The sequence below is a fragment of the Limanda limanda genome, chromosome 10 (genome assembly GCF_963576545.1).
Source record: "Limanda limanda chromosome 10, fLimLim1.1, whole genome shotgun sequence".
Taxonomy (NCBI): domain Eukaryota; kingdom Metazoa; phylum Chordata; class Actinopteri; order Pleuronectiformes; family Pleuronectidae; genus Limanda; species Limanda limanda.
In genome coordinates this window covers 18,082,474-18,094,543 of record NC_083645.1, presented here as the reverse complement: position 1 = coordinate 18,094,543, position 12,070 = coordinate 18,082,474, and the positions used below count along the sequence as shown (strand labels likewise).

The window sequence follows — 12,070 nt, the reverse complement described above, 5'->3', positions numbered from 1 at the left end:
CCGCACCGGTCACTCTCATTTGGATGCATATCTCCAGGAGTTGAGGAGTGAGCTGACGTCAGGCTGGTCTCAGTATACCTTTACCATCTTGTCAACAGAGACACATCATGTTAGACTGAGGACAGACTGGACCTATTCGCTGCATTTCTCTTGAGGAACCCATCTGGACTATAAAAAAACACAGGATTGATTTTTCTTTTTAGAGTTTTAGGGCAACAATGTCGCCTTAAAACAGGCCTCATCACCCCCTCTGCTGCTTTCACTCGTTCCATTGTTTTCTGTTCAAAACATGTATGTGGGATACCTACTGGATAAAGAAACCGGCATGTATCACCAAGGCCCAGTGAGAAGATCCAGCATCAATCTGCCTCCACAGAACTTCGTTTCCACTCCACAATATCCCGACTTTACGGGATACCATCATGTGCCAAACATGGAAACGCACGCACAGTCCGCGGGGAGTTGGGGACCTACTTATGGGGCCCCGAGAGAAGACTGGGGCGCGTATAGTCTGGGACCCCCTAACACAATACCTACACCCATGAACAACTCGTCTCCCGGACCGTCCCCTTACTGCTCCTCTGAGTACGGTCACATGCATCCTCCGGGTTCTGCGGTGTTACCGCCGCCGCCGGACGTTAATGTTGCACAACTTTCTCCTGACAGAGAAAGACGCAATTCGTACCAGTGGATGAGTAAAACTGCGCAATCGTCTTCTACAGGTGAGTTCCACACCATAAGCAATTGTGTCAAAATAATGTTATTTAATGGGGCTGATGCACTCGGCGCAGACTCGCATGATGAGCTTTTGGTTTGTGTGCGTAAAAAGGGTTTTACGCACAGTTCTTGTTGATAATTATTGCTCCCTTTATTTAGACACTTCCTTGTCACTTTAAATAAATTGTACAATCGAATTAATTAAATTAAAGAGTAGAGGTGAGCGTCAATGGGATAAAATTAAGTTGGAAAAATGTCAAAAGTGGAAAGAGGTAAGGAATTCGTTGCAGTCTGAAAGAACAACACTTAAAGCCTGATCGGGCTGTTTCCATTCAGGTTTATAGTGTCAACATGTTAATGTAGTAACATGGTACTATTTATTAAGCTACATAGTTGAAATAATCGAAATAAATAGCCTAAAAATTTTTAATGACAAATAATAATAAAAGCGAATTGGATCAGACAGTAGACAGAGCAGTAGAATCAGTCAAATGTGTCCATTCATGGTTTCTCATGATGGTTGATATGGCCTGCAGACCAGCTGTAGTTCTACTGCATTCTACTGAGTTCTACTGTATATTCTCCGTGTGGTGGAGAGAAGGTGCGAGGAATCGGCGCCAGGCCCAGTTGTGATGTTAATGTCATTATTCTTGGAGATGTGAGCTCGACTTCCCTGTCACGTTGTTTGGTGTGTGGAGTGGTATCCGTCATATCCAGGCGGCGGCCTTTGCTTTCAACACCTCTTCACTTTGATATGCACCAACCTCTCTTCCTCTGTGAGGAGTTATACTGCCGGAAAGAGTGACGCTTTTCACAGCTACACGGCCTCAAACGCGGAGTAATAAATTACTGGAGGTCTGCTCAGTACAACATCACAGACAGTGGGCCAAAATAATAAATTAGAGTTTCAAAAACGAATAAAATGAAATTGCAATCCCCACAATAAAACAGCTTTAATTTACCCCCACATTAATTCATTTGATAATAATTATGGCTGCAGTTTATGGTAGTAATACGCGTTTTATCCATGTTTATGATAACATGAATCACTGTCAGTCATTTGTTTTTTTGACATGCAAACATAAAAACTAGTCAGACACTTTCACACACGCCTATAAAAGTGTAAAACAGGTCGAACTGTTGCAATATAACCACGGTGCTGTCTGGAGGTGTTTTACGCAGAATAAAAGCCTCTTCTCTTATCGGCTGCATCTCTTGTTTCTTTCTAACTTGTCAGTTGGCCCGACTCGTGGCTGTTTGAAATTCACTCTGCTACAGCTGTCATCAAAGAAACATCAAAAAGCTCCATTTGCGTATCTGCAGATAAAGCAGAGATGTGGAGCAAGAGACGCAGCTAATAAAGATGCAGTGCGCAGATAGGCCGGTCCTGGCATGCAGCCTCCTGTGTGTAAATCCAGTTCAAACACTCGGCTGCCTTCCTTGAGAATTTTTTTTCCCCATGTTGTGTTTTTAATGCTTCAATTTTGTTTCTTTCAGGTAAAACAAGAACGAAGGAGAAGTACAGGGTAGTGTACACAGACCATCAGCGGCTGGAGCTGGAGAAGGAGTTTCATTTCAACAGATACATCACCATCAGGAGGAAATCTGAGCTGGCTGTCAACCTCGGCCTGTCGGAAAGACAGGTATGTCTAAATACTTCTGTCCAACTGTCTACATACTTATGTCCAACTGTCTAAGTACTTCGTTTTCATTCCAGAGGGAGGCAATAAATACTTCAAATATATGTCAAATTATTGTACAGCCCAGGATATGTGCGTTTAATTGGAGACACCGTATTGCAACGAAGGCTTCTTTCACATGTGTGACTTTATAAAAGTGAGGCCTAAAAAACCACACATCAACATTATAACAGAGATATTTCGTTTATATGTTGACATTCGTGGACTTAAATACATTTTTACCTTTATCTAAGCCCCTGGTAAATTGTCTAAAGTTATTATTTTTTTAAATAAATGTTATGTTTAATGATTTAATCTCCACAAACAAATGTACAATTACAGGTTTAAATATAATTTCAGTGCACTTACTAAATGTGGCTTGATATTATCAATTATTTTGGAACACATCATTAAATAGCAGATAGAAAATGGGGAACTGTATTCATTATTCAAGATGTTTTGTCATTATTGTTATTTGGTAGTTTGTCCTGTTAACCTGTTGATAGTTATTTTATTCTAATTTAATAAATCATGTTGTATTTTCTGTTCCTTGGAGGCTAAACAAGAATGCTAAGCTAAAATGTATATTTAATGTTCACTGTGCAGTTAGCCTATATATATATCTTTTCTCTATCAATACGATTATGAGTTTTTATCTGCTCAATAATTCAGCAAGGCATAATAGTTTCCATTAAAATTTCAATCTTATTTGTGCAATTTTGACTTGGGGTTTAGTTTATAATAGTTCGGGACTTAAAATATAGTCCAAGCTTATAGGCTGTAATGTGCACTGTTGTTGTTCATCTTTTTCCCTAAAGAGCATTATAAGGGGTTTAATTTAATTTAATTTAAATAACTGAATTTTGTCTTCGTGTGTTTCCAGGTGAAAATCTGGTTCCAGAACCGCAGAGCCAAGGAGAGGAAGATGATCAAGAAGAAGTTGGGTCAGTCTGACGGCAGCGGCGGGTCCGTGCACAGTGACCCGGGCTCGGTGAGCCCCCTGCCGGTGCCGGGGTCCCTCAGCCCCACGGACATCCACGGCTCCCTGTACCCCCCTCAGATGAACACCTTGCCATCTATCAGGAATATACAGCAAGTGAGTGTGACTCTGTGAAGAGTTCACCCTCTGGACCATGATACCAAAGTGAGCACTCCGACACGCTGACAGGACACTTGATCCGAACTCCTGACGCACAAAGCTGTGGATGAAAACACACGTGATTTATAGCAACGAAATGCTGGAGGTTCTTCAAATATGGCTTTTTATAGAATAGTTCTAATAATGTGGGGATTTGAGAAAAAAAACGTAAAAAAACCAACTTGTTTCAAACTTAAAAGCTTTAAATTGTTTTGTGAGTTATTAAAATATAAAATATGCTTTTTCTTTTGTATGTGACGAAGTGTTTGTGAATAAAATAGTAGAGAGTGGAGGGGCCTTTCAAAGGAAGATTTAAGGTGGATTGTGTGGAGCTCATGTCACTGGACAAACTGCTCTGACCTGACAAATCATTCACATGTTTATCAGCACAGTTGTATCCACATGTGCAGAGAACAGCAGGTGAACTTTTCATGGCAACTTTCAAAATGTAAATAAAATGCTTTTCTTTTTTTGCAGTGGGTCTACACCTGTCATTTATTTTTACATTTGGAGAATTTTTGAGTTCTTCAAAGTCTGGGTCACATTTACGTAAAGGTTGATTTGTATGTTAAGTCGATAGGGGATTTAATACCTACCACTCAGGGCTTAAAATCAATGTTTTTCATTGGTTGATACTGAAACCAATACACATGCAACTGTGCAAGACGAGTAAAGCATCTCAAAATAATAAGGCATCAGCCTGATTTCTTTTAGATGCAGCCTTATTATTTTTAGGTACTTTTTCTGATTGGTTAATTCCATTTTCATATTGATATACACCTGGGGAAATGGAATTTAAAAAAACACCAAAGGCACCTTTGTGTGTGGGAATAAATCTAGATCTGCAGCTAAATTATTCTCCAACAAAGTTAGAAGAGGCTCTCTTATTAATCCAATGTGTCTACTTTTCTGATTGGAATTACTCAAAGTGAACTCTTAAGATATATGTCTCTTTATCCAAAGTTCAAAGAAGAATCATACTGTGGCTATAGCTGCAAAATGAGGAAAGTACTTCGCATCACACTCAGTGGTTTGTTGCCAGACTTTGCACAATTTAAAACCAGCAAACTGTAAAGAAGTCCATGAAGTAGTTAGTTTAATATAGTCATTATATTCAATAGTTTTAAAGAGACCACCTGAAAACTAACAGCACAAGTAGTGATCTAATGTTTGTTTTAGTTTGACCCATAATTTCATTAAAGCAGATGAAGAATTCAAGTGAACAAATTAAATATAAGCTCCTTTTAAGGTTAACGTCATCAGGTGACCTGTCGTCAGCAGCTTTCTAAGGACTTCTACTAGTTTAGTCCATAACTTTATCATTTAAAACAAATTCCAAGTGCAGCATTTAAATGTATAAATATCATGTAAAAGGTAAATGTGTCCCTTATCCCTCCTGATTCCTCACATTGATGAAGTTTTAATTTTATTCTCTACTCGGCTTCTCGTGAACGCTCGCTCTGCTCCGCCCGCTCCTGCGCGCTCCCGCTCCGGCCACCGTGCGCGTCCCCGGATCGCAGACGTCACGCAGACGTCACTGCCCAACATGGCGGACTTTGATACCATTTACGAGCTGGAAGACGAGGAGGACGAGCGCGTAGCGAGCGAGGAGCCGCTGTCCGGACACTGTCCGGAGCCCGTGGTGATGCGAGGGGCCGGACACATCACAGTGTAAGCGGGGGGGGGCGAGTGTCTGTCTGTCCCCGGTGGGGGGGGGGGGGGGCAGACAGACACTTGGTTGTCGTTAGCCCGATGCTAGCATGCGAGCTAACGCAAATCACAACAGCTAAAATCACAACGAGCTAAACTAACGCCAACAACGCCGTGTCCCCATGGCAACCACGACACCATGGCAGTCTAGCAACCGATAGTCATTAGTAGGCAAGTTTTTTACATGTGTTGCCCCGACAGCCACACGTCTGACTGTCATGTTGTCACAGAGCAGAGTGTTAATAACACCATCATCGCTACCTCAACATCTGTATTCACTTCCTTTAACTATTCCTTAGATTTGTTTTTACTGCTATTTGACGCTATTTAACGTTTGTATTACATAAATCTCATAGTTCAAACTTCCTGCGCCACTCATCAGCTGATTGGTCAGTGAGTGGATGCCCAGACAAATAACCTGAAGCTGTTTTGATAATCGATCAATTGTTTCAGTCCATTTTGGAGCAAACATAGTGGTCGTCTAGCAACGTGACAGTCAGACTTGTCTATGACTCACAAGTCTGACTGTCACGTTGTCACAGAGCAGAGTGTTTGTGTTTCTTACACCATCATCGCTACGTTAACATCTGTATTCACTTCCTTTAACTGTTCTTTAGATTTGTTTTTACTGCTATTTGACGCTATTTCACATTTGTATTACATATATATCATAGTTTGAACTTCCTGCTCTACTCATCAGCTGATTGGTCAGTGAGTGGATTCCCAGACAAATAACCTGAAGCTGTTTTGATAATCGATCGATTGTTTCAGTCCAAACATAGTGGTCGTCTAGCAACGTGACAGTCAGACTTGTCTATGACTCACAAGTCTGACTGTCTTCCTTTAACTATTCTCTAGATTTGTTTTTACTGCTATTTGACGCTACTTCACATTTGTATTAAATTACTCTCATAGTTCCAACTTCCTGCTCCACTCACCTCACCTCATTACTTGAACAGCTGATTGGTCAGGAAAATAATCTGAAGCTGTTTTGATAATCGATCAAAAGTTTCAGACAATTTTGAAGCAGACAATGTGAATCTGGGTCAGATTTGGTCTGATTCCAGTTTTCTCAAATGCTTTTATTTTCCATGAGTAAATATAAATTAAATAGTTTTGCGGATGTGGACGTTTGTTTGTCACTGATATTATAGTTTTGGACTTTAAGTCAAACAAAGTAAGAGATCTGAAAACACCATGTTTGATCCTGCAAAGTTGTGATGGGCATTTTTGCCAGATTTTGGTGTTATTGTCTAAATAATAGCAATAGAGAAACCAACAGATGGATTATTTGGTTAATTATATAGTTTTCAGATGCAACTGTTGGTCTCAGAAGTTAGAAGTTAGACATGTGAATAGTTAGGACCTCAATTGATGGCTGATTTCCCATTTGAAATCTCTCGGTAAATGTTAATGTGAACATGGTCAGATCTCCCCTCACCTTCATCATAACATTAACCCGATTACACACTGTAGGTGTCATCTGTGTTTGCCAGCCTTGCATGCAGATCTTATATCTGTGACCGCTCACATGAGTTCTGTTGTTGATGAGCTTTGTCTAATCAAGTCACGTTAAGATGAACCGTTCTCAGGGAAGTTAAATACAAGAGGAAATATAATTATGAAGGGAAAAGAAGCTGAAGGTGATTCAGCTTAAACAATATGTCCAATGAGAACTCTAGAAAGAGGTCAAACTGCACCTCAGCTTACTTCTGTCTTGTTTCCAATTCTTCAACTTCTACATCTTTTTAACCCAAAGAAATGTTTCCTCTGGTTCACACAAGGCTGTGAACACATCTGCATATGGACAATATTTAGCAAACCATTAAGTTAAAGGTCAAAATAAAAAGTAAATCCAGCCATTATTTGATTCGTCCACCATTTGCCTTTAGAATGGCGCCAGTTTTCTAAAGTAAAAGCCGATTGTTTTTATCTAGGTAGTTTGTTAAAGCATCTTGGAGAAGTTTCTGTTTCTTCATATGATCCCAGACTGACTCCCCAATGTGGAGATCAGGGCTCTGTGATGATCGTCCTATTTATAGTTAGGATATAAATAATGTATTGGATGTTTGAAGGGATTTTATGTTAAGAGATGATGATATTGATGATTATTAATTATTTTAATGGTTTGTTGGTATTATGATAACATTTACTTCCCTTGACTGATTTAATCTGTTCACATGAAGAGCTACAGTATAAATAATAATGCGTTATATGTGATTTAATGCACTCAACAGCATGTTAAGTCTCATCATGCATCAAACAATATATTTCTGCACTTGCTGTGGATTACTTTAGTTCTCATTACAGTTATAGTAAAAACACATTTTCTAAATTTGATTGTATTTGATTTATTCATTGAATTTGTTTATTTCTTCTTCTTCTCAGGTTTGGACTGAGCAACAGATTTGATACAGAGTTTCCCTCTGTTCTCACGGGAAAGGTACTGTTGCTTTTTGGTTTCCTTGCTAGTCGGTCTCGCAGGCTGCTTTGCTGTTCAATTCCAAGTGGGAAGAATTAAGCAATTCAACCCACAGTGATTCTTTTGTTCTTTTGGGCCTTTAACAGCCCCAACTTCCCCAAACCTCCCCATTCAAACCTCTCCAAGTGGGTCTGATCTCACCGAGAAGCATTTCAAGCAACGCACCACAGCTGCATAGAAAAGAGCCTGAATGTGCTGCTGTCCAGCTCTGTAAATGAGTAAGCCGTCTTTGGGTCTCCGTTGACGGCGACCCCAGTGTTTTGAAGGGTCCAACTCCAGGTGATAAAATAATGAAATGAAGACTCCGCCGGAAAGCTTCCTGGGTCAGACACAGAAACACAAAAAGGCTGCAGGGGTAAGAGCTGGCTGAGGGAAGTGTGGGCCCATAAAAAGTACCTTCGGTATTGTGACCCAGGGTGACGTGATGGATGAGGCCACAATTATGATGATTGAAGGGTGCAGATCAGGCCCTGCTGGGCTTTATTCCGAGGTCTTGGGCTGTTTGCAAAGAGACCTTTGCATCCTGTCATAAAAGATTACGACCCCTGTTTTATGGCGTACAGACTCAGCGTGGAATGAGCATCCATTCAAGTTGTTTGACCGTCGCTGCCACAGGCACTGAGCTTATCTCTCCTTTGAATCCCTCCTTGCCTTGAACAGACTAGAGCTCGGTTAGCGAGTCAGAGCCATTGCATTCAGAGATCTCATCTCATCTCTGGACAACATCTGCAAATATCTACCTGTTGCTCTTCTCCAGCCCTTTGATCTCTGCGCTCAGGTTTTCTCTTGAGAAAGTAGGAATCTTTCATGTCATCTCTAACAACCACAACAACACTTATCTTACCCATTGTCCTTCTAAGATGTTTGCTTCATGCCTCAATTCTCTGATTAAAAAAGGAACTGTTTATTACATAGTTTCTCTTTTTCTTTTCCTAGGTAGCACCAGAGGAATTTAAAACCAGCATCAGCAGGGTGAACGCTTGTCTGAAGAAGAACTTGCCCGTGAATGTGAAGTGGCTCCTGTGCGGCTGCCTGTGCTGCTGCTGTACAGTGGGCTGCAGTCTATGGCCGGTCATCTGCCTCAACAAGAGAGTGAGTCCCACACCGCCCGTGACGACACGCGGACATTTTAACTCTCCCTTACATCAGCAGTGATTACTCAGGGGCTGTTGTAGCAATTCAGCCGCATTGGTCTAAGTGTAGAGGGTAATAACAACTCGTGTTCAATTAGTGGCTCTGTGTAGAAATGATGCATTGCGCCACACAGCTCCAGCCCAGCTCAAGGGTGTGTCCTTTAAAGGTGGCCTTACCCACCACACCGAATTACTGGCTACAAAGTGGAAATTACAAGCTGGTAAAATGTGACTTCAGTCCATAAATCCTTACACCGTGGCTGTTTACTCGAACATGTTTAAGTGCAAAAAGTGACCGCGTAAAGAATCCTGCTTGTGTTTCTCTCGTCCAACAGACACGACGGTCGATTCAGAAGCTGTTAGAGTGGGAAAATAACAGATTATACCACAAGGTAAGAGAGTGAACAAATTACACATAAGCACCTGTGAGAAAGTGATTGTCTGTCAGCGTGCGGCGGAGTATCTTCATGATGGATCATCACCATTAGTCTGTCTTTGAAAACTCTCGAGAGCCTCAAAGCTGTTTGCCTTAGATTTGGTGCTCGAGGTCTGAGAGGGACGCTGAGGTCAACTCTAAAATGCGGTGTTAATTTTGTTTTGTCTCGCAGCAACAAATTACAGCTAGTAGCTGTGCACAGGCATAAAGGAAACTCTTCAGGGTGTCTGGCCACCGTTTGACCTCGGTGAGACCAGACAGCCCCTGCTCCTAAATTCCCCTGACACTGAAGGGGAGATTTCAGACAGATTTTCCTTTGACTGTTTGTGTGTGTGATTGTGTGTTTGTGTGTGATTGTGTGTTTGTGTGTGAGATGTTCATTCATGTGCCTGTGTCTTATCTCATCAGCTGGGTCTGCACTGGAAACTCAGTAAAAGAAAATGTGAAAGCAGTAACATGATGGAATATGTAAGTACACTGTCACAAAAATCGGACATACATTACTGCAAATTACATAACTTGACAGTTTAGGGCTTCACCTGGTGATTATTTCATTACTGATTAATTTGTGGATTATAGTTATTTATTTTACATGAAATTAAAATAATGAGAAATCCACATTTATTTTACTACTGAGCAAAGTGTGTGTTTTGAATCCTGTTGACATCTTCGTTGTGTTTTTGGTGTGTGTGTCCGTGTCTTTGCAGAAATGTCATCAAAACATCTCTGGGCTCATAGTACATTTTCTGCACATTTTCCTGCTGCTTCTCACATGACATGTGTTCAGTTGGACATTTTACTTGGGGACTGAAAGGAAAAGTTCTATAAAAATTCCGGCGCAACAGACTGACATTTACATTCTCACATACAGCCTTTCAGAAGATTTCAGGAAAATGTGCATGTGTTGTGCTTGTCTGAAAGCAAGCAGCTTTAGTCTGAGCGATTAATACCAGATTATCAGCCAATGTTCTCTAAATTGAATAATAGTCTTCTGTAGTTAACACAGTTGTATTTTGACATCTTTCCTTTTCTCCCTCTGTAGGTGATTCTTATAGAATTCTTACCCAAATATCCTATATTCCGACCGGACTGAGGCGGCTGTTATCCGACTGGACGTGTGGCCCTTGAATCTCATCCTTAGTGCCTTGTATATACAGTATGTCGGAGGTCAGGGTCTGCACTGGTGTTCCAAGTGGCGACCCGTACATCTCCCAGTACCTTGTGCGTTTGCAACACTGTCACTTTGCTTTAGAGCAGATTTTGCACATTTTCCCGACAGAACTAGATTTGTCCCCTTCTGTTGCACTCAGATGTCAGTTTATTTTTTTGTTACACGTGACAAAACATGCGAAACTTTTCAAAAAAGTGCATTTACCCCAAATAACCATCAGCCTGTATCCCATCTGTTATATCAGTAATCCCTTGCAAAGAATGTGATGCCTCCACCTTCCTTGACTATCCTTGCCTTATGTAGAATTCTTTGAACGTGTAACAGGAGGAGGAAGGTATCGGATAATTCAAGTCTGTAGATTCAAACGCTGTTCGTTGGGTTTCCTCTCTTTGAATCCAGTTCTTTGCAAGTAGATGGGATGGGTTGAGATTGCCTGACGTGCGGTGTACGTCATCACCCAGTGTTTTCTTGACATGTAATTCTCTGTATATGGGAACTAGCTCGTAGAATAACTTGATCTGTATATACAACGTTAGGAGAAGCTGTACATTCAGTGGTATTCCATTGTTTACATAAAGATACTTAGCTACTTAGTTTTTTTGCCAATATATTGTTGTACCATAGTTTTGATGAATGAAAGATGTCTATGTACCTTTCTAGTTTTTATGGACCTGTTTACCTTGTAAGCCATATAGTTACAGTGATGCCAGAGTTAGGACTGATTATTGCACTTGAACGCAGCAGAAAGTCAGGATATGAGATTATAACTAATCCTGAATAATCCAATAACAAGAGCTGCGCTTGTTCCTGTGTGGTTTTTTGCCAATGAAGATGTCATTCGATGACTCATCATCTCTTAAAGCTTGAGAAGCATCAGCAGCTCCCTGACGTGCAGAAGAAAGAAAAATATTTTAACTCGTTTATTTTTTCAGTTTTAACCCGACATTGCATTGAGTTTTTATAGTTTTGTACTTCTCCCTGTGCCGTGTTTGGTCCTCCTAATGTGTGAGAAGCACATGCATCAACAGTACATGGTGTTTTGAGCAGATGGTTCCTTTGTTCCAGTCACTCTGTCCAGTGTTAGTATTATTTTCCTGACTGTTAGTGGAGACATTGCTGTATTGCGTCGTATTAGAGTGCCTCTGGATTCGTTGGTGAAACACAGAGACGTGCAGGTGGAAATCTGTTCTCTTATACCAAGGACATTTCAAATCCCTTAACCCAGTGTTGTCCCTGTTACAAATCCATGTAAATGTTTATCATGATGACTTGACCCATATGGAGAGAGAAAAATAAATTGTCAATTTTGATTTGTCCTTGCTGTTGCATCCTTTTTCCACTTGAAAAGTTTGTTATTTGCTGTCACGCTAAGTAAATGTGTCGCCTTAGTAAACCCGGATCATTATTGACCTCTGCTGCCGCTCCGCTCCTGCAGCTCGCGGCCCCACCACCAGAAATGTAGCTATTTGTCATGTTTAACAAGGTGTTGCATCGTTAAATTTAACTAGACAGCGTGCAATTACCCGACACATTTGTAAAAGTCAGGAGTGCAGTTAGCGTAATCTGCTGCTGATTTCTAATGTTGCGCATCAGTGGTCACAGTC

General features: G+C 40.9%; 2 protein-coding genes across 2 annotated transcripts; both read left to right on the top strand.

The window, feature by feature from the left end:
• The first annotated feature begins 289 nt into the window (after positions 1-289).
• cdx4 (caudal type homeobox 4) lies at positions 290-3,510 on the top strand. Its single transcript, XM_061079185.1, has 3 exons — positions 290-722; positions 2,215-2,360; positions 3,280-3,510. Exons 1-3 carry the CDS (start codon positions 290-292, stop codon positions 3,508-3,510), a joined length of 810 nt encoding a protein of 269 aa, XP_060935168.1.
• Positions 3,511-5,041: 1,531 nt separating this feature from the next.
• On the top strand, positions 5,042-11,776 carry chic1 (cysteine-rich hydrophobic domain 1). Its single transcript, XM_061079333.1, has 6 exons — positions 5,042-5,205; positions 7,633-7,687; positions 8,663-8,818; positions 9,195-9,251; positions 9,704-9,763; positions 10,338-11,776. The coding sequence occupies exons 1-6, from the start codon at positions 5,081-5,083 to the stop codon at positions 10,386-10,388; spliced, it is 504 nt and encodes a 167-aa protein (XP_060935316.1). The 5' UTR covers positions 5,042-5,080; the 3' UTR covers positions 10,389-11,776.
• The last annotated feature ends 294 nt before the right edge of the window (positions 11,777-12,070 follow it).

Bases quoted from the DNA above. Each gene is read 5' to 3' on its own strand.
- chic1 (XM_061079333.1), top strand. From the start codon at position 5,081: ATGGCGGACTTTGATACCATTTACGAGCTGGAAGACGAGGAGGACGAG. The intron at 7,688-8,662 runs GTACTGTTGCTT...TTCTTTTCCTAG, and splicing joins CCTCTGTTCTCACGGGAAAG to GTAGCACCAGAGGAATTTAA. The intron at 9,252-9,703 runs GTAAGAGAGTGA...TTATCTCATCAG, and splicing joins ATAACAGATTATACCACAAG to CTGGGTCTGCACTGGAAACT.
- cdx4 (XM_061079185.1), top strand. From the start codon at position 290: ATGTATGTGGGATACCTACTGGATAAAGAAACCGGCATGTATCACCAA. The intron at 723-2,214 runs GTGAGTTCCACA...TGTTTCTTTCAG, and splicing joins TGCGCAATCGTCTTCTACAG to GTAAAACAAGAACGAAGGAG. The intron at 2,361-3,279 runs GTATGTCTAAAT...GTGTGTTTCCAG, and splicing joins TCGGCCTGTCGGAAAGACAG to GTGAAAATCTGGTTCCAGAA.